At 34.9% G+C, this 23,239-nt stretch overlaps 1 protein-coding gene across 5 annotated transcripts in view; it reads left to right on the top strand.

Annotated features, from left to right (window-relative positions):
• METTL15 (methyltransferase like 15) overlaps positions 1-23,239 on the top strand; it is a 161,591-nt gene that overhangs the window by 121,750 nt on the left and 16,602 nt on the right. For 3 of the 5 annotated variants that reach the window (XM_012725040.1, XM_012725041.1, XM_004683586.2), the window contains 2 exons: positions 8,790-8,981; positions 13,056-13,234. In XM_012725040.1, the coding sequence (XP_012580494.1) occupies positions 8,790-8,981; positions 13,056-13,234 (371 nt within the window). Of the gene's footprint in view, positions 1-8,789; positions 8,982-13,055; positions 13,235-14,644; positions 14,750-23,239 lie in introns of those variants that run through there. The other 2 variants (XM_012725042.1, XM_012725043.1) reach the window with 2 other exon arrangements.

The raw sequence follows: 23,239 nt of genomic DNA, 5'->3' as shown, positions 1-23,239 counted from the left end.
GAACATTGGACAGTTTTCTTTCTTTCTTTTTTTTTTTTTTTAAGATTTATTTATCTATGCATACAGAACTGGGGTACAGGCCAGAAGTATGGGGAATGAGAGGATTCACCAGAGACAGAATGGGGAGCAGAACAGGCAGATGTGCTGAAATGCACTGCTGAGGGGAGCATTGGGTGGGCCAGGAGAGGTCTGCTACCCCATGTGGGTCACCTCCCTGGATGGAAATCAAACTTGTGCTGCTGTGACTGCAGTAGCTTCATAGTGTGGTAATTTAACCCATTGTGCCACCAGGAAGGGCCCAGACAGTCTTATTTCTGAGCTGATTTTGTTTGCAACTCACAGAAGCCATTAGACTATAACGTATTGTTGAGTGGAAAAGTTATGGCATCTCCTAAGTTGTTTATTTTCAGAACAAGGAAAGATTTAACAACTGAATAAATTTTGAAAGGGTTACTAAGCAATAGAAATACAACTGCATTTTATGATTTTAAAAATATTTCCTCAAGGGAAAGACTGGCCAATAAAGATGATGCTTTCAGGGGTTTTGAGCAAATTGTGCAAAGCAAAAATAATATATTTTCTTCCTTTTCTACAGCATATGCAATATTCTTCAAGCAGGTACCTTCAAAGTGATTATAATTAATATGAAATAAATGTTTTGGATAGGTATATGTCTGTATATCTGCAAAGAGTTCTGTGTAGTATGGTAAACATTAACATTTCCAAAAGTGAACAGTTCTCAGACTATAATAAGTGCATGAAATGGTAGAAGAGATATAGCCCAATAGTGTCATAAAAGACGTTACAGAAAAATTCTCATACTAAGTATGTCATGCATTTGGTTGCTTGGAACAAATCCTCACCAATTGTTTCCAATCCTCATTTAGCACTGTGCCAAAACTGTAAGAAATGTGTCTAAAGAAAGAAAACCAGCTATAGCAGAAGGAGTCAAGTAACATTTATTGAGAATCTTCCTATGCTTACTGCAACTGAACAGGTGTTCTCATGTACATTAATTAATATACTCTTGATAAAAGATCTGTGAGGTTCATTTGCTCTCTTATTCATCTAGTACATATAAAGAATCTGAGTCTTGAGTCTTGTTAAGATACTTCTATCATACTGGACTACCTCAGAGGGGAAAACTTAAATGCATGAGATACAGGGAAACTGAAACTGAAGAAATTTAATAATTAGTCCAATGCCCTGGGATTAGTAAGTCTCAGAGTAAAGATTTAAACATAAGCCTTATGATGGCTGTTCTTCCTTCCACTCAACCACTGTTGTCTTAAGAAATAAGTCATCCTCTTAGTATTTCATTATGGTTGCCTTATTCATTATGGTTGTATTTTGTATTGTTCATTTTTATACCCCTGCATCCAACGCCTGGTAGCTATTCCTTATTCAGCAATTATTTGTTGAGTGCTGAATCTGCAGATTCATAGTTATGAAGAGATGGCAAATATTAAAGCAATTGAATCATCTTAGTTAAAAAATTCAGAAAAAACTAGGCAGATTTGTGTATCATCACAAGAACATAATAATGAAGAATTGGCAATCTGAAATGTGCTATATAATTGGACACTTGAGAGGCAGTACAGTATAATTCTTAAGAACATAGACTCCAGAGCCAGAAAGTGCTGTGCTTACATTTCTAATTCTACAACTTACTGGCTGTACAACTTGAGTAATTCTTTACTTGTTTGTTCATCTACAGAATGCTGGTCTTGATGTCATATAAATCATTAGAGTTTGATCTCCCTGATATCCTATAGTTAAGTCTTGGCACTATCATCGCCAAGGTCTGATTTTGAACCCTGACAAGGGAGGTCACCCACATGTTTCAGCAGACCCTCAGCAGTGTATTTCAGTAGATCTGCCTATTCTGCTCCCCACTCTGTCTCTGGTGAATTTTCTCACCCCCTGCACATCTGGGCTATATCCCAGTTCTTTGTAAAAATAAATAAATAAATATTTTTAAAAAATTATTAGCATTATCATGAGGATGAAATGGTATAATAGGTAGAAAACACTTAAACAGCTATGACATATATAAAACACTCAGCAAATACTTGTTTTCATATGTAACTCTGACCCATTCTGTATTCCTTGCTTGGGATGCCTAGTGAAGTGGTAACTGCAGCCATGGTCCCTGATTTTGCCAATATGTCTATAAAATTTAGTGACTAGAAAGTACATAACACACTGGGATTTGTATAGTTTAATGCTGATACTAATCTGAGAAGAGCGTTGGTCCATAATAAACAGAATTTCACCCATAAAATTTATTTGGATTTTGCTCTTACTTCCTATGGAGTACATATACAAAATTAATGGTTAAGGTCTATAAAGTGAACCTTGGATTGAATTCACTTTAGGTTCAGTGAAACAAACTTCATTAAGTATTTGATACTGTAACATTTAAGAAATGTGTCTCTTCTTTGCATTACTCTGTTTATCACTTTTATCTACATGATAAGCTATACATATTCCCTGGCTAATTCTGTCCCTGTTGTATTTTTGCCACAGAGTTCTTAATAATGGATTAGAGGTTGTCTGCTCTGTAGGTTAGTTGAATTAGTATCAAATTGTTTTGCTACTGCTCCTGACTTGATGCCTCAATATGAATGATTGGGTCATTATGATTCACCTCTCTAGTATTTTCTTTCATACTTGAATCTCTTCCCCTTTACTTGGTATGATGCCGGTTGCTTCACAGATAGATAATTTTTACTCCTTTTTGGGAAAAGTCTCGCCAACAGCTTCACATCTCCTTATTGTCAGATTAGCTGCCACATTTACTCATGCTGCCATGCCTAGTTCCCTCTTGCATTTTTATGGGTGCCCTACTACCACATGCTTCTGCCTTCCCAGGTTATCATTGTTTTACCCTTTGCAGACCCAGGTGACAGAATGCTGTTTGGATCTCTGCCCGCATTTAAATTTCTGGAACCTTACTTCTACCCCTCAGCTGTACTCACCAACCACACTAGCATATTTCTTGTGATGTCTTAAAGAAGAAACTACACTGTAACATAAAGGTCTCAATCAGCACAAGAGAATCTCTAAGACTGAAGAGAAAATACTTGTTTCCTCTTTCAAAATTTTACATTCATTACACAAATGAATGTGAAATTATTAAATGTAATTACAGGAGGAGTGGGGTATATTATTTGCACAAATGCCCACTATACTTCTTTGTAGGTGTTCCCTTGTAATATGTACTTATTGCTCAAGAAATTATTCTGTCTCTCCCGTGACTATGATCTCAGCTGAGTACGGATTAATGGAATGTGAGAAAATTGTCAGTTAAAAAGTACTTGTATATTGGAATTGTCCTACCTTTATTCTCAAATTATATCTCCCTGGGCTAGTTTAGCCAAATGCCAGAGATGTGGTCCATTTGCCAGCTTTAATCCAACCAACTTCTTATGGGACCAACTAAGCCTCAGTCATTTCACTACCAAAAGAATTGTGCAACTGAGCCCATCTCAAATTAGTGATCCACAGAATATGAGCTGATAAGTGGTCATTATTTTGAATTGCTATGTTTTGGAGCCAAAGTAGAGTGATTCAGTGAGAACGAGATCCCAAACTCCTGGTTTATAAAACGCTTGATAGATAAAGATGCTTTTACTACCCAGAGATAAATAATTTTTATCAGTTGTGTGTCTAGGTTACGCATTTGTGTACTGTGGTAATGTTCACTACTCTACTTGAGAGTAGAGATTTATAAAGACTTAAAGCATTTGTTTAATAGTGGTAAGATGAAGGAATGTTAAATCCTTATTCTTGCCTCAGAAGAATAATCTCCAAATTCAATTTTTTTTTCTGAAAATTTGTGTTCAGACTTCACATTTTTAAAATTACTTTTCAAATAGCCAATTAAAAAAATTGATTTTTCTATACATGTAAGTCCTCTACATGAAACTGAAAATTATTTACCCTGGGCAGTGAAGCACTTTATGAACCATGGGAGTTTAAGATTTCTAAAACCAAAATGGTTTTAACTACAAGATATTTGATCCTATGAGTTGGATCCCCTTCTTTAATTGTGAAATAATTCATCACTAACCCCTATCAGTAGACTATGTATGGATAAAAGAAGCCCTATGTTTAATATGAAATGGATGATATTATATCATGAACCTTGGTGTATTAGTCCTTTATGATAAAACAGAGTAATGATTTGTGCATTCAGTACAGATAGCCTGCCAGAATCAAGATTAACAGTATCTGTCAGCAGTCAGGATCTCTAACAATGACTTCCAGCTACCTAACAATTGTTGACACTCTCTTGCCAAGCAGCTTGGCTTTTCTTGTGGTTGAGCCACGTAACTTGTGTTTTCACTTATAGTACAATTTATTATCCTTCTGGTAGCTCATGGAAAAACAAAAAGTATTTTCTTTTTCCAAGTTCATTTTTATATCCTACGGAACATAAGATGATAACAAATTATGATGATGATGATAATTTGAACAAATTGTGCATTTGTGGTTATTACTAAATGTTGTGGTGTAGCTCAGTTTTTGTGACCTCATGATCCTCTTTGTCACTTTCCTGTTAATTTTTGTATGATACCTATTAAAAAAATGTATTCTGTATGTGCAAAATTAGTAAAAATCAAAATTTGAAAGAAAGAGAGACCTGAGTGAGGAAACAATGGAGAAAGGAATGGAAGAAGAGAACAAGAAATGAGAGGCATGAAATATACCTGTCTAGGTCAGCTTCAACATAATCACATATAAAAAATAGTGTTCCAGGTTCTAACATTAAGGGTTTTCAAGAGATTGGTCTGCAAACTACATATGTGGTTTCTTTACCCTGAGGACAACCTAATTCTAGAAACACGAGACTGCATAGCATCAAAAACTCTGTTTTGAATACATGATTTACTTCCTACTTATTTTTCTACATGACATATTCATACATTTATATCTTAACACTGAATTTTGGCCTACAGGATTATATTTTAGTTTTTATTCAGTGTGAAGCATAAAACTCTGTTGTGTGTTAAACACAGATGAGTACATCAAGAAAGCAAACACACCATACAAGATATTATATTTTTCAAGTGTATTAACTTCAAGTTGGATAATAAATACCATGCCAAAGGAATCAAGACAAGACAAGGCAATAAGGATTTATTGAAACTTTTTATGCAGTGTAAAGAAGATTTCTGTGGTTAAAGTTAATGACTGGATCCTTTAAAGAGCTGTATAACATGTGTAGGTTAGAAATGTTACTTAGGTTTAAAATAACTAGCAAAACAAAATTGTACAGGTACATAAAAGAGAGCAGTACTATAGCAGTGTACATGGACATACTCAAGGGCTTTAGATATATGTATGTCAACAGTATGAAATAAACTGTAAAACTATATTTATCTTGTACTGTGTTACATAAAATCTGTGTTACATAAAACTGGCAAAAGAGGCAAGAATTTACTTTATTCTTTCCATGATTATGGAATTCAGGTTTAAGGACATAGGTAAACTGTAACATATTCAGAATGGAGCAACTAGCATGGTGAAAGTAGTTTTGTTGTTGTTATTGTTGTTTTTCTTTTTGGTGGGTGGGGGCATCTAGAAATAGCAATAGAATTGAGTTATATAAATTAAATAGTTGAGTGTGATGTCTCCTGTATCTCATTGGCCAGAGTTGTGACACCTTATTTATTATAGAGACTATGGTATGGTGTGTACAAATTAGCTAATCCTCATAAATCTATAGCTTGAGCTGTCATTTATAATAGTTAACATTAGATATATGAATGACTGTTGTGGGTTATAGTTTTCAGTTGTTTTACATAGATGACACCAGAGAAAAAGTTAAAGAAATAGTGAAGAAACATACACCAGCTAGACTAAAAAAAGAGAACTGACTAACAAACCACTAGTGAATTCTCATTAGTGGGAATGTTCAAGCATGAGCTTGATGACTGTTGTGTAAGACCAAAAATTCAAGTCCAGTAACGGGGCCAAACAGGAGAGTCTCAAGTGTCTTAACCATAAATTCTCTTTTTTTTTTTAAGATTTATTTATTCTTACAGAACTGGGGTACAGGCCAGAGATGCGGAGGGTGAGAGGCTTCACCAGAGACACAGTGGGGAGCAGAACAGGCAGATCGAGGAAGTACACGGCTGAGGGGTGCAGCGGGCAGGCCAGGAGAGGTCTGCCTCCCCTGTGGATCTCCTCCAAGGCAGGCGGGATCGGGATCGAACTCATGCGGAAGTGGCTTAATCTTAGTGCAGTGCTTTAACCCGCTACGCCACCAGGGAGGGCCCTTAACCATAAATTCTTACTAACATTCCACAGATGAGTTTCCTTTGGTAAATGACCCTTCCTATCTAAGGGAACAACACAGCTTCTGCTTACCCCTGAGGAACAGTTGTCATTTCGTGCCAGCCCACATAGAATTATTCAAACAGGTTAATCAGACCCTCCTTGGAGAACCAAGATGCCCCCACTCTATTGATGCTTCCTACCCCTTCTGGCTGTCTGCACTATTCCTGATGCAAGCCACTATGACCATGTGTGGCACCCGGTATCCTCTTCCCTGGGCTCTGATTATTTAATTTCTTTCAGTCTCGCCTGTCCGATGTCTTGTGCTGTGTGTTTGGCCATTTCCATAATTCTAGAATGGGAAACCCTCTCTAACCAAAGGGGTGAATGAGAGGTAGTTAAAACAATGACTTCGTCCTTCCCTCACCCTGGCAGTAATATTGGAGAAGAAAAAGATCCAAACTTCAGTTAAATAGTTGAAATGAATAATTTGTGGGTTCCCTTACAATCGCAAGGTTCTACTTCTGTAGTTCCAATGCTAGTGTAAGCATTCATTTTATATTTTCAAAATATAAGTATAGTAATTTGTCTCTCTTTCTGTACCCACTAGGTTATTTTATAAATTATTTCTATCTCTTCCTTTCAACTCTTCAGTTTCAAAAGCCAGGCTTTATTAATTTTCATATAATTTCAAGTAGTATAATGGGTGACACATAAAAGATATTTAATGAATATATGGTGAACAAATTTGAAAATTACTTTCATCAGAATATGAGGAAAAGTTACCTATAAGCTGTGAAGTTCTCCTTTAAAAACATAGTATTTTTAGTAGATATCATGAATATTGTTTTCCCATTACCATTGAAACTCATACTACACAGCTGTAGAAAAAGTTTTGGAGATATTGCCCAATTTTCCTCATTTTTGAGAATGAGGAACATTCATTCCGTACACTCTTCCAAAGTATATGCCAGTTGTCCTAAGGCTTCTGAAGAACCCTGAAGCAGCATCACAGTCTGTGTAGGGAGGAGAATAGTATAACTATAGGGTGATCCCAACTCTTCTGGATGTTGATTCTGAATCCTCCATTCACTTAAAAAATCCCTGCAGACAGCTAAAACATTGCTTCTGCAAGAAGGTACGAAAGTACTTATTTTAGGCATAGTTTCAGTTCAACTGTGCAGCTGCATGGCACAACCTATCTTAAATTATGAGAAAAATAAAAAAAGTTGAAGGGGTTTGATATCTCTTTCTGTGATTTTAGCTTTTATTTTATTTAAGTTGGCTTCCTTATTAAATTTTGTCTTTCCATCGTTACTGAGATACACTTGACATATAGCACTGTATAGGTTTTTAGGGATACAAAATAGTGATTTGACTTACATATTTAGTGAAATGATTACTGGCTGTACTAAGTTTAGTTAACATTCATCATCTCGTATAGCTACAAAAAAGGATAGAGAAAAATAAGTGATTATTTTCCTGTGATAATGAATTTTCTGGATCTTCTCGCTTAACTTTGATATATCTTACACAGCAGTGTTACCTGTAGTCATCAGGTTGCACATTACATCTCTAGTCCTTACAGATGGAAGTCTCTGAACATTCATCTACCCCTCCTTTTAGCCCCCATTATCTGGTAACCACAAATACGATCTCTTTTATTATTGATTTGTTCTCTCTCTGCTTAGCCACACCCCCCCCAACACTTACAAATGAGGTCATATACTATTTGTCTTTATTTGACTTATTTCAGTTAGCCTACTGCCCTCAAGTTCTGCCCATATTGTTGCAGATAGTAGGATTTCCTTCTTTCTTGTGGTTGAATAATGTTCACTTGCATATATGTACCATTTCTTTTATCTATCTGTCTGTTCATAGACATGTATGTTGTCTCCATATTTTGGCTATTATAAATAATGCTCATATTTCCATAAGTGGAATTGCCAGATTAGATTATGGTGCTTTTGTAAATTTTTTTTAGAAACCTCCATGTTTCCTAGCATCTGCTCCAGCGTGCATTCTCATCAATAGTACATTAGGATTCCCTTTTTCCATATACTTAATTATAAAAAATGGACAGTGGCTCCCTTTTATTTACATACTTACCAATTGTTATCTCTAAATTTATTCTTCTGACAGAATGATATATGCTTCTTTTCTTAACCTGTCAATTTAAGAAAACATTTTAGAAAAAGTAAAATACATGTTCTGACAGATTTTTCTAATTCACAAACTTGCTGTCTACCATCACAGAGGTATAGAATAAATTGTGCTTATTAGCAAGAATGAAATTACATCAAATTACCTCTAGTGTTGAAACCAAAACTGTACTTTGTCCAAATCTTTAGGTAGGTATTTATATTGTGTCAAGCACGTGGGAAGCATAATTATTAAGTCTGTTTTGGCTAAGTCATCTAACAACAGCATGTGCTCCTTTCCTTTGATCATAGACCTCAAGAAAGATTTTAAAATGTCTTCTCCATCTCCTGGTTTATTCACAGTAAACAGATACATGCTCTCCTAGGGCAATTCAGCCAGGCAGAAGCCTTGTTAATGAAAAGTGGGGTGCAACCAGGAACTTTGGATGGGGTTCTTTTGGATCTTGGATGTTCTTCCATGCAACTTGATAACCCCGAAAGAGGTTTTTCCCTTCGGAAGGATGGCCCTTTGGACATGAGGATGGACTGTGACAGGTGAGTATTGATAATACATTTCTCCCCACAGCCAGTAGTTGGTGTCTCAATACAATTCTGAATTTAATTTCCTTTTAAGACTTAGAATTCTCATCACATACAACACATAACACTATCCATATACAATAAATCCGTTTTTATTTTGTGCTTCTCATTATACAGACTAGTATTTCTCTAGATTTGGAATTTTAAAAGAAAAATCTTTAGCATCTTTGTATAAAATCAGTGAAGAAGATAATTTTACATTTATTTTTACAGATACATTGTGGGTTTTTAGACTACTAACAGTTTTGATGAATATGATTCTAAAACAGTGATTCCGTTTTTATGGAATTGTAGAAACAACTATATGCTTCTTAGAAGTAAACAAAACTAATATTCCTTTGAACACTATGTAAAAAGTAATATCCTAGAGGTCAGCGGTTATGTTTTGTCTTGCTTCTTGTACATTCTCACTAGTTTACCTACCTCAGAGAACTATAATATATAGTACTATATTAAGACTGCATAGGACAGCTTTATATTTCCACTGCATTAATCATCACTTTGGAAATTCTAGTCTTTGTTCTCCATTATACCTACAATGCTTAACCAAAGGTTTCTCACCTTTACCACCATCACCAAATGATGTGACATGTATTCCACCATTAGAAAGCTCACCACCTAAAAAACGCATCATACTCTTATATCTAAGTAAGAAAAACATTCTGTTATTGTTAATGAGCTGTAGTTCTAGACCTAGATAAGCATTTCTACTGGAAAACATATTTTAAAACAAGTTTTAAAAAAACTTCCAATTTGTTAGAAGACCTACATATAAGAATTTAATGTCCAATTTAAGTGTGTCCAATCTAAGTGAACAAATTAGTGTTGAATTGACTGACTTCTGTCCCACAGACTCTTTTGATTTGCGGTAGCTATTCACATGTTGTTTTATTACCTGTTAATTTGGACAGTGATCTGTAGTTGCTGGGACCTTTTTCTTTCTGATTCTTATACCTTCTTTTGCATAAATTGGCATTCAGAGAGTGAAGAATGTAATCATAAAAGAAAACAATAAAAAGCCTAATAATAAAGGTCAAATGTTTTGTCATGTTTGGAGATTGAGGTTCTTTTACAGAGGTAATAAAATGTCAAGCAAATTTCTGATGTTCTATATATTGATAAGGAAGATGCCTTCTGAAATACAATGAAGAAAACTTCTAGTTAATAGTAAATCCTCATGTTGGTAATAGGAAGATTTATTAGCAAATTGTACTCTGAATCAGAGTTCCTGAAGTTCACCCTTAAGACCTTGAAAATAAAATTTCCCTTGAGAATTAAATTCTAACTCAGTACATAATGGATGAGATTAGAATTGAGCAAATATATTTTATAAAGCAGAGTGGCTTCCAGATAGATAGCATAGGCTAGAACCTAATCAAAGATATTAGCAGATCTGAAGAAAGTATGTGGCATTCAGAAAGCGGTAGTTGATTCACGTGACTTCATAAAGAAAGGAGTGTCCAAGATGTAAGTATATGTACTCCTAATCCAAGTTGGGTGCTGTGGTGGTGGTCAGACCCTGGAGGCAGGCTTTCTTAACCTGTTGCCATTTAACACTGATACCATATAACATGTAGCAGAATGACACTGCAGCTTCAGGAACGTGTGGTTCTGAGTTTTGTTGTCAGTTGCACTCTGCAATAAAAGATAATATAAATCACAACCTTGTTAATATTTTCTCTCGAATAACTTTAGTCATAGTAATGATGTCCAGAGAACTGACAAGATCTTTTAACAAATTAAGCTGGGGGTACAATGCATGCACCTTGACTTCTTTCCTATGTGAATGCCTATTTGAAAGCTTCCCAGCAGCCTTTCCATGGTCTTGCTGCATTTTGCCAGTTGCCTATGGAAATTCAACGCTGCTATTCAATGCTAACACAAGCAAAATAAAATTTTGCTTATTATTCATTGAACTATTTTTGAGAAAAATGCTGTTTTAATTTTCTTACTTAAAAACAGAAAGGCATAAAAAACTACTAAGTGTTCTTATACTAGTATTTCAAATGTGCTAGAGAAACAAGATGTATTCTGTGGTATCTAATTTTACTATCATGAACAAGATTAATGTTTAGTGTTTGGGGCAGTTAAATTCCTAACTAGATAAAATCCAGTGGTGACTTTTGGCAGTTTGACTGAGAATAATGATTGGCAAATACAGGAATGAGGAGGCTTTACGGAACAATATGGCATTCTTTGATATTTTCTGTGTGCCAGGCATTTACACTTGTGTGCACCTAGGTAAGCATTGCTACTTTCATAGATTAGAATTTGAAGGAGAGGGTTATGGGAAGGGAGATCATGGCAAAAGTTGAGGATAAGTGAAGTACTGCAGAATGTCCTCTGTAATACTCAACATTTACAAGGTGCAGGGTAGTGTTTTTAAGGCGGGATACAGATGTTTCCCGGCAAGTCTATTCTGGTTTGATCCTCAGATTTTAAAGTTACCTATCTTTGTAATTTTAAGTTCTCATAAATAAAACCAACAATCAATCCAGCATGCTGACTGTAATAATAGTAACTGTACTATTAGCAAAACTATCTAATAAGTGCAGCCTCCATTAATTCATCACTTTTAGAAGTCCATGACCTGTTTCCCTAAAGTAAACTGCAGTGTCAGACAAAATGAATGCTATCTTATTATTATTAATATAATTTTTTCCTATTTCACCAGAGATTGGTATTTCTTTGTTTCTCTCATTTAAAATTGCCATCTAATCTTGTTTAGTACTGTTGTTTATTATCAAGTTTTACCCCATGGTGAACTTTTGTTATGGATGAATAGCCAATAATTGTTAAATATGCAAAATAAAATATGTTGCTATTATTTATGGTTTTAGTTTTTGCGAAGGAAACTGACTGGCAGTTAGCTTTTTATATAGATTTTTGCTGTATTTTGCGGTTTTGGTTATTTATATTCTACAGTTGAGTGAAACCAGAAAATACCTCTCTTTTACTTTCTGATTTATTTCACCTAACACAGTCAGCTCAAGTCCCACCCATTTTTTTCTCAAAAGACAATATTTCACCTTTTTAAACAGTGATGTAGTATTCTATTGAGTATATAGTCCACGTTTCTTTATCCAGTTATCTGTCAATAGGCACTTAGGTTGGTTTTATGACTTGGTAATTGTTACAGTTTTGTTGTGAGATTTTTTTTTTTTTTTTTTTGGTAAACACTTTGCAGAGGTATTAGATCATGAACGATTTCCATTTTTTATTATGAAATCCCCACACCATTTATTCCATAGAAGCTATACCAATTTGTATTCAACCAACAGTGGATGGAGTTTCCCCTTTTTTTCATATCCTCACCAACATTTGTGTTTTCCATCCCTTTTATATGTGCCGTTCTCACAGGGGTGAGCTAATAATTCATTGTGGTTTGCTTTGCATTTTCCCTATAATAAGTGATGTCTAACAAATTTTCATGTGTCTGTAGACCATCTGAGTGTCTCTTTAGGAAATACCTGTTTAGGTCTTTTACTCATTTTCTGATTGGGTTGACTTTGTTGTTGGATTGTATAAGTACTTTGTGTAGTTTGGTAATTAGCCCCTTGTCAGATGTGTGATGTATAAATATTTTCTCCCTTGTGTCCATTGCCTTTTTGTTTTTTGAGAAAGTTTCTTTTACCAGTCTGTAAGCTTCTGATTTTGTGCACTGAAAAAAATTCACGCAGTAATTTAAATTCTGAAAAAACTGAATCCAGGCATTTCCAATGTTTTAGTTTAAGGAACATGAGCATGAGCAATAATAGCTACCTTGTGAGTTAAAGGTTAATAAAATATTTTAACTTCTTGTTGCCCTTGACTTGATGAAAGTCACATATCTTCCCTTCACAACGTAATGATGGTCATTTGAAATAAAAGATCTACTTTGTTCATGTAAGATTTCAGTTTCAGACTTTGAAAACCTCAGAAACTCTCTTAGACTGTGTGTACACGCCTGACTGTCTCAGAAGTCTTAATTTTTACCTCTCAACAATGAAAGCCAATGTCAGTAAGCTAATTTCTCTTCTTGTGTACTAGGTACCCTGACATGCCCACTGCAGCTGATGTTGTGAACGCTTTGGATCAACAGGCACTTGCATCCATCCTGAGAACATACGGGGAAGAGAAGCACGCCAAGAAAATCGCTTCAGCTATCATTCAAGCACGCAGCTTCTACCCCATCAGCAGAACCCAACAGCTTGCCAGCATTGTTGCAGGTACCATCATTAATTCTGAACAGAGGTGGGGGGTAATGTATATATGTATCAGTCCTCCAACTCCCAGAGGGATTCTTTTGTACTTGTATTCATTTGCCTGTCTTTCTCTCACACCAGCTTTTTTTGGTTTTGCAAACTTCCCCCCTCCCTAACCCACACACCATGTCAAAATATACTGTAGTTTGTGAGTAGTTTAATTGTGTATATATATACCCACACCCACATACACACACACAAGTGAAGTGTGTATAACAAGAACAGAATTTCTTGATCCATCATAGTGGTAATAAGCATCCTGTATAAGATCTGACATCACTTCTCTTAGTTTCACATTTCTGCATTTTAATATTTTGGGCAAAAGGAGAATTGCATTTCCCAATTGCTAAAATAAAATCCAGTGACTCATACATCTATTCTAAACAACCAGCTAACAAAGGGTATGTGATGTATAGGTTATTCCACTTTGTGAATGCTAACTAAATCAGCCTGAGGGGCTTATTGAAACATTTCATCTTTTCTGCTGTTCGTCACCATAAACCTCTTGAACCTAAGTCTAGCTAGGAGGCGCTTTATTATAGCCTTTCTGTTTGAAGCCAAAGTTGTTACACAGCTGTGTTCTAGGATAAAAGTTTTCCAGGCAAAAAATACCATTCCTATAGTTATCTAATAGAATTCCAATGTAAGTTCTCATCTTCAACATGATGAAACTGTACATCATTTTTACTTTCCAAACGTCTTAAAATTTCTTTTCAACAGTTCCTTTTGTTGTTTTCAGTAATTAATATTATCTATTAATTAATATTATCTATAGTTTAAGGAGTAAAAATTATGAATCTTAAGATCAAGATTTAGGGATTATATAGCAATGGTTTATGACATGATTTTATAAGAGTAATTCTTTTTTTTTTAATAAAGATTTACTTATTTATGCATACAGAACAGGGGTACAGGGGCTGTGAGTGGATTCACCAGAGACAGAGTGGGAATCAGAACAGGCACATTGATGAAGTACGAGCAGCAGGTGGGTCAGGAGAGGTCTGCTGTACCATGTGGGTTAGCTCCCTGGCCGGGAATTGGACTTGTTCTGAAGTGGCTTTAGCTTCGTAGTGCTGTGCTTTAACCTGCTGCTCTCCAATTAAGGAAGGGCCCATAGACTAATTCTATACAGCTTTTATAAGATATATAAAGTGACTCATTTTTAAACTGCATGCATCCAGGTCCTTCTTACTTTGGATAAGTAAGAACAAAATTTATGTTGTTTATGTTAGCATTAAATATTCCATGGTATCTTATCCTCAAAAGGTCTATGTTAGCAAACTGACATTACATTTACCTTCATCATATCCCTTTTACCTTCCCCTTCCACACTAACATGCCTCTACTTTATCCTTTCTGTTATTCTATAACTAGGTACATGTGTAGTTCTCTCTGTCACATATTGGGAAGAAGAGCAGTGAAAAATCAGACCTTTTTATTCATAAGAAAATCCAGAATGTTCTGGTGATAAACATGAGGACTCTGTGCTAATAGGGCATCGTAGATATATTCCACTAAAACAGCCTCATCTGATGGTTGAAAGAACTGAGCTAAGGTGAACAGTTTCCTCAAGGTAACAGCCTTTATTAGTTACAAAGTTTGGACTAAGCCAGAATTTGGAAACTTGTGAAATGGATGCATAATTAGGACTCTGTCTTACAGAAACTGAATTAACTTTTCTTTCCCAGGATCCCAATTTGCAAACTTGGAGAAATAAAACCATAGTTTTACAATTTCATTTTATTTTATTTTACTTAGATAGACATTAGATGAGAATATAGACTAGGAATGATTTACCTTTTTTCAAAATAATTATGTTGTTAGAATATATTAGGACACTGACAAATGATACAGTGAATATGATACAGTTCATATATGTAGGTAAAAGTCAATTTTAGTAAATACTGTTAAAGGTTGAGTTCTCTATAATGATTCCATTATTATGGAATCATTTTACTGTTTTCTGTTAGTCATCACTGCTCTAGGTGATACGCATGGTGTGGGCACTGCCTAGATTCTTTTATGCATTACTGTACCCCCAGAACTCATCATATTATTTTGACCTTTGGGAGGTATTTATAAATAATTTTACAAGGTGAATGTATAAAATAAAAATTTACATAGATGAGGAAAGTTCTACTAACCTAAATTTTTTATTCAGTGAAATACCACCAGTGTTAATTTAAAAAATGATGGTGATGCTTGTGAAACAGTGAAACTCTTCTATACCAATCTCATAACTTGACACTAAAGTGTTCAGATAAATTAGAAAAAATTCTTCCTCATATTTTAGTTTATTCATCTTTAGGTTGAAAGATATTCTTCTTTGGTTTCTTATAGATGCTACAAAGAAAATCAATACTTTCTTACTGTAAGAATATTTTAAATTATGAAGCAAATAAAAAACATTCCTTAGTAGTCAAAAAAGAATCTTTAGTAATGGGCAATGGAAGCTCTTCAAGGAAGAATTTCACACTTAATTTTGAAAAAAAAAATTATTGGGATTTAGAATTTGCAGAATTAATGTAGCCTTAAATGGGATGGTTCTAGACAACTGTTTGAATAAAAAGCTTGATTATTTTCCTTATAGTAAAGGCTGTTCATATTTTATAGAAAGAGCATATTCCATTATTCTTTCCAGTTCTAGCTACATCAAGGAAGATAAATTAGTTTCAGTTATTAATTTAAATCTAGTTTAATTGAAAAATCTTAATTCAAGTTTGATTCTACATCTCACTCTCACGGTACACATGAAAAGTTCTAGACCTCATCTTTCTTGTCTTGAAAAGGAGGCAAATAATGTTTTAATACTACTGCTGTTACTTTATTTATGGTTCACTTAAATTAATGTTGATATTACTTTCAGTCTGTAAGCTTATACCAAAATCGAGTAACTAATGTTAATCACTTTTCACATCATAGGAATTAGATTCAGATTTACAAAACTAGTAACCAAGTTATGACAAGGCTCAGAATATCATTGTTTGAATAGGAAAAAGAAGAAGAGAAGCTTCTAAGCTATGTCTCAATTTCATTGATTAAATATGCAGACTTATACCCTACCTGAAATTTTTATGTAGCCTTTATTCTCAGTCATGAACAAAGTACATAGTTTGTATGCCTATGGGACAAATAAATCAATGAAGATATGTGAATATTCCCAGCCAAAGTAAAGCAAAAATTCAGGGGAAAAGTATAAGTTATTAGCTGTTACTGAGAATCATTATATCCTGTCTTTCACAATCAACAGAGTGTAGTCTTAAGCATCAAAGTCCTCAGTATAAATTAAAGGATCTTGAGTAATCAGTGAAATGTCCTAGGCCATTGTTCTGTTATTATTTGCTCTGTGAAGTTGACTAAGTCACTTAACTTCTCAGACCCCCTTACATGAAATAGGAACACATTGTTCTTGCTATGTACAATAAATGAGATGGTACATAAGAAAGTTCTCTAAATTTCAAAGCACAAGCATACTTTTAAGCATTTTGCTCTCTATCTAGAACTGGAGTGACCCAGATTGCAAACAAGCAGTCCTGGGAACCCTGGATGTTGTCTTCTCAGGAATACCTGCCCACAGCCATATAGTAACTAGACTGACTGCTTCATTCCAAACTGTTCTTCCCTTGCACTTATGTAACTTTTAGAAGGAATAATAATTTACCTTTTCTGCATTGCTACTTGTGAAGTGTGTGTTTCTACAGTAACATTAATGGCCCATGCCTCAATTTATGTCTGGAATCATCTTTTTCCTAGCTAAATTTTGTTAATCCAAAAAGAAACCTTTGAAATAATAAAATTAAACATTCATTAAGAAATGATCATTGCTATTAAATTTTAGTAGAACATAACTTTTTCCCAGTGAATTTATTATTCAGACTCGCTTGCCATCCATTTGTCTTTTTAATTAACCTACATGTTGCCTGCTTCATCTTTCCCAGATAGCATTAACATTGCCACAATTAAGATCTCAATGAAGATATCAGGGTTCACTTACCACTTGAGGTCAGTTATTTCTCATGGAAATTGTATGGTCAGACCTATAGTCAAACTTACCAGTAAGTCATGGCTGCCACTGCCTAAAATAATACACTTATTCTTCTGCCATCTCAAATCTCTTGATTTCAGTCTGCTATACTCTGTGTGTGTTAGTATGGTAACATCATGCCAACTAATTTATCACATGACATTTCATAGGCAAATATCTCTTATTTTAATAAGAAATCGTTCCAGGAGACAGCCTGTACAAGACATCCAACTTAGAAGAGAATAAAATGTGGGGGGAAAAAAGAAAAAGCCTAAAAATCTGAAATAATCTGAAATAATCTGGCTAGTCTCAGTTTTAAGTACCTCATGCCTAGGAGTGAAAATGCACCAATTTCAAGTGATTTTGGGCCATCCTTAATTTACTTTAATAACAATATTAACAATATTAACAATACTTTTACTGAGCATAGAATTATGTCCTGAATTATTTTTAGATATTAACACAATCCTCATGACAACCCATGAGGTAGTTATATTTTTATAAATCCATTTTAAAGTCAGTTCCACTTGAAAAGAACTAAGTTACTTAGCCTCTTTGTGTTTAGTTTGATAAGGAAACTGAAACACAAAGAAGCTAAGTAACTTAGCTCTTTTCAAGTGGAACTGACTTTGGAAGCTAGTCATCTCACACCTGTGCTCGTATTTCTGACACTACTCTAGATCCCTTTAATATGATTCAAGTACCACATGACTTTTGCTGGAGAATGCTAACAGCTCAGTCTTCCATAATCTCATATATACTCTTATGGGAGGTAATGGTATAAGCGACTGTGATAAATTCTCTATATAATAGTCTTGAACAAAGAGGTATGGGAACACAGAGAAGGGAGCAGTTGATTTTTAAATGGTAAGAGGTTTTGAGTTATTAGAAAGAGGTTTTGGACACAAGTTATAAGCAGAGACCTTTGTGTTGTACTTTTTAGGGGCAGGAGAAGTAGTGATTTATAGGATAGCTGCTGGCATCCAATAAAAGCACATAAGTTACAGAAATAAAAAGGTAAGTGAACAAATAAATGAGGAAGCAGATACAATTTTAGAAAATTAAGAAAACTATAAGACAGGAAATTAAAGAGTCTAATCCCAGGACTCAATACAGTACCAAATCCCTGGAATTCCATCATTTTTGGGGGGTCCTGTATATAAAATGTGATCTTGTATTGGATTTGATTCTTAGAAAAGTAATTCAATATAACCAAGTCCTATAGATCGTCCTGATTCTGATTTAGTTTCAAACTGCTTCTATAAGAACAGGAAAAAGGCAATTCATCTCTTTACCTCATTATTCCATTTATTTTTATTTTATTTTATTTTATTTTATTTTTTAAGATTTATTTATTTGTTCATACAGAACTGGGGTACAGGCCAGAGATGCGGAGGGTGAGAGGATTCACCAAGGACAGAGTGGGGAGCAGAACAGGCAGATCGATGAAGTACACTGCTGAGGGGAGCAGCGGGCGGGCCAGGAGAGGTCTGCCACACCATGTGGTCACCTCCGGGACAGGCGGGAATTGAACTCATGTGGAAGTGGCTTTAGCTTCTCAGTGCTGTACTTTAACCTGCTGCACCACCAGGGAGGGCCTCCATTTATTTTTTAAACAGGTTTTGTATTTTTGAAAATGAAAATCAAAGTGATGTTGTTTCATGTTCTATGCATTAGTAGGTATCACATTTGTATGAAATTTTTAATGATATATCTATAAATATCCTGGGCATTTTATTTGTCTCTTTATTGATTAAAAATGAAGAAATATTATTTATTTCTGCAGCTAGTTATTCAGAAGTTTTAGGAATTTGGTTTTAGATATTTACAAGAATTCTCTACTTAAGAATCAAAATCAGTTTTATATACTGCTTGTACTGACATTTTGCTTTTCAGAGTCACATAACTTATATCTTATTTAGCTACTATATAAGTCACATGATTTATATCTTATAAAGTATTGAGAGGATCGATAATGTGGAGCCACATTCCCAAAATGATAGTTGCATGCGGGGGACCTTGACCAGCAAGGCCGGAGATTCGGGGCCCCAAGTCTGGCGAACAAAGGAAGCAGTCACACGCGTGTAGCAGAACAAAGAAAGAGCTCTTTATTGGGTTTTATCTCAGCTTTATACAGGAGGAGAGGGATGCCAGGAAGGGAGAAGGCCAATAGAAATGCAACATGTTTTGGTGGCAGTTGGTCTCGCGAGGGGCGAAAGTGGGCGAGAAAAGAAAGAGGAAAAGGAAAAAGGTGGGGGCAGGGAGTTCTTCCCACATGCCTTTTGCAACCCGGATGTTTTTCTCTATCCGAACTCCATTTCACCTTTTTATGGCTGCTGACAGACGCCAGATGCCGGCCTCGGTCCCCAACAGTTGCAAATATCAGTTATTATATTTACATATTGAGAACGCTCTTTGACAAGTTTGTGTTTTCATTTTCAAAATTACAATGTACAAATCATTCCAAAAGAATATCAAAGATACAAAACCCCAAATATTGCTAGGTTAACAAAAGTCAAAGATTATATTTCTAGGGACAGGAAGGGGCTAGTGAATGAAAGAGTAATTTTGATATTCAAATTGTTTTCATAAATAAAAATTAAGAAAATACTTCCAATTTATTTTCTGTCATGTCTTTTGTTCTTTGCTGGAGTTGAAAAATTATGGAATATCTTTAAAAAATTTACTTATAACTTTAAAAATAGGAAACTTTGTTAACTTTTCAGGTATTCTTTTCTTGCTCTTATAACTCCATTTTTGTCAAAAATATTAGCTTCTCCAGCCCTCCCTGGTGGCGCAGCGGGTTAAAGCACAGCACTGAGAAGCAAAAGCTACTTCTGCATGAGTTCAATTCCCTCCTGCCCCGGAGGTGACCACATGGCGCGGCAGACCTCTCCTGACCCGCCCGCTGCTGCTCCCCTCAGCAGTGTACTTCGTTGATCTGCCTGTTCTGTTTCCCGCTTTGTCTCTGGTGAAGCCTCTCGCCACCCCTGAGCCTCTGGCCTGTACCCCAGTTCTGTATGTACAAATAAATAAATCTTTAAAATAAAATTAGCTTCTTCATCCCTCAAACATTTTATTTTTTCTCTTTAATATTTATGTGACTATATGTTGCCTCACATATTTTTAATTGTTTGGTTTCACTTGTTTATCATATTATAAAAGGAGCACAGATAATGTCCTCTTAAATCTGTAGACTCAGACCTGCCATAATAAGAGAAACTAATAATTTTCTTGACACTTATATTATGATTACTTTCTCTATAGACTAAATCAGGTTTAATATGTCATATAATACTAGGTCAGTCTTCTGTATTTTCAGTTTCCTCATTAGCAAAGCAGATAATTTGACCTAACAATGAGATGAGACAACTATTTCATATACACATTATGTATTCATTTATTCATCAACTATTTAGTAAGTCCACTTTGTGCTGGATACTAATAAAGGTGTGTACATGATTACGACAAAACTTCATCGTTTAGGAAAAAACACAAAAAATCTTTCCTAGTTAGAAAGCAATTTTCACATTTTGGGTTTATTTTAATCTGTCAAGGTACTTACTTTTGATATCTTCACTAGCAATTCCCACTTTTTGGGGGGATCATTTTCAGTCTTGTCAAATACATATTTTGATGTATTTTTCCATGAGTATCGATAAAGTGATATATTCTCATACTTCTTTAAATGTACCTTTCTTTTGTCCTCACTTTTGAATGATAATGTATTGGGACATAAAATCAAAAAGTTTATAATTACTTTCACTCAGTACTTTGAAGGTGTTATTTCATCATTCATGATATCTATAATCATTGATGACAAGTGAAATTGTCATTGTTTTATAGGTGAAGTTTTCTTTTTCTCATTACATGTAATATTTTCCTGTCACTCATGTTTAATGGTGATGTGCTTGGTTGTGATTCTGTTTTTATTGGTTATTGCTGAAAAAGAGTGAACTACCTTAATATTTCATATTCCTAAAAATATCATGCATTATTTCTTCCCATATTGATTTTCCACCATTCTATTGATAGTATATAACAGTTATTTTCCATGTCTTTGTTTCTCTGTATTACATTGTAGGTGAGTACCTTTTCTGGCTCACTTAGTCTCTTCTAAGGCATAACTTACTATTTAGCACACTTGTTGAATCTCTGAATTGACTTATCATCCTAAAAGTTCTATTATTTTATAAACATTCTTGTTCATATCCTTTTATTATAGGATATAATAAATGTTTGCATTTTCTGTATGTGAAGTTTTCTTGTTTTTGTTGAGATAACATTGTTTTACAACACTGTATATGACTTAGAGGTATAGAATCACATCCTTCAGGTATATGTTACCACACTTCACCTAACACAAAGGCACTGAAAGTTCTCTACCATAGTCCAGTGTGTCCTCTTCCCACTTTGCTGTCCTCTCTCACTGCCCCCTTCGTAGCCTCAATTCTACTGTCAACTATCCAGAGCTTGTTATTGCTTCGGTTTTATCTGACCCTTTGTTTTCTTTCTGTATACTCCACATATAAATGATATTAGCAGCCGTTATTTATTTCTCTCTGACTTATTTTGCTTAGCATAATCCGCTCCAGTTCCATTTTTGTTATTGCAAAGGCAAGAGTTCTTTTTTTTTTTTTTAATCGTTGGGTAGTATTCCATTGTATATATTATACCACATCTTCCTAATCTATTTAACTATCTTTGGGCACTTAACTTGACTATTGCAAATAACTTAACTATTGAAAATAAGGTGAAAATAAGTAAATATATTTGTGATTTTGTATTCTTCAGCTAGATTTCCCAGGAGTGGAATTGTTGGATCAATTTGGCAAATAGGTATAATTCTTTCATTGATTCTGTTGTTTCCAGTTTTTCCTTTTTATTTCATATGCTGATCACACACACATACACGTACACAGATATGTATTTGCATATATATACATACTATATATATATGTATATATATATATATATATATATATGTATGTAGTGAGCATATCTTTGATGAGTTGAATACACTTACTTATCTCTCCTTTGGAAACCTGGCATATTAATTTTTGCTTCTTCTTTTTCTCTTGCCTACCTAATCAGTTTTAAACCGATCAAGATAGGTCCTTCTCAGGGTTGTAATTATTTAAATTCAAAGAAGTAGTTCTTTAAATTGCCTGTAACTACTGTAAGCTCTCACCACCCCCTTTAAATAATTGATCTACTGGGCCCTCCCTGGTGGCACAGCGGATTAAAAGCACAGCACTAAGAAGCTTAAGCTACTTCTGCATGAGTTCGATTCCTGCCTGTCCGCCAGGGGAGGAGCTCCACATGGCACGGCAGACCTTTCCTGACCTGCCCGCTGCTCCCCTCGGCAGTGTACTTCCTCACTCTGCCTGTTGTGCTCCCCTCTCTGTCTCTGGTGAATCCTCTCACCCTCCACATCTCTGGCCTGTACCCCAGCTCTACATGAATAAATAAATCTTTAAAAAAACTAAATAAAAATAAATAAATAAATAATTGATCTACTTGTCTAAATAAGATGGGTCATACCCTATAATGCATGCATTTTGGGATTTTGGTTATCTTTTTTTGTAGAGCTCCCTAACTATTGTAAAACAGTTCTTCCATTATTATAAAGTATAATAAAATTTAGTTTTACAAAATTCCTAATAACAGTCCTCTCTACTGTACTCACAACTCCAACAGATATAAAACTATGTTGAAATATTTTCCCTTCCCTCTAAACACACTCAGTTTCATGCTGACAGATAAATGCTAGGTAGGTAGAGAGCTGTTTTTCCAGGCTCTACTCCCTGACTCTTCCTCTCACCATCCCTGCACCTCTGCTCTATACCCCCAGTTTTGTATGCTTAAGTAAATAAATCTTTTACAAAGAAACAAAACATTCCCTGCTATTCCTTTATTTTCCTACCTCTTTTGTATATCACTTT

Source organism: Condylura cristata, unplaced genomic scaffold (genome assembly GCF_000260355.1).
Source record: "Condylura cristata isolate star-nosed mole 26May11 unplaced genomic scaffold, ConCri1.0 scaffold00015, whole genome shotgun sequence".
In the NCBI taxonomy this organism is placed as follows: Eukaryota; Metazoa; Chordata; class Mammalia; order Eulipotyphla; family Talpidae; genus Condylura; species Condylura cristata.
Note: the sequence above shows the minus strand (reverse complement) of the source record. Positions and strands in the feature narration are given on the sequence as shown.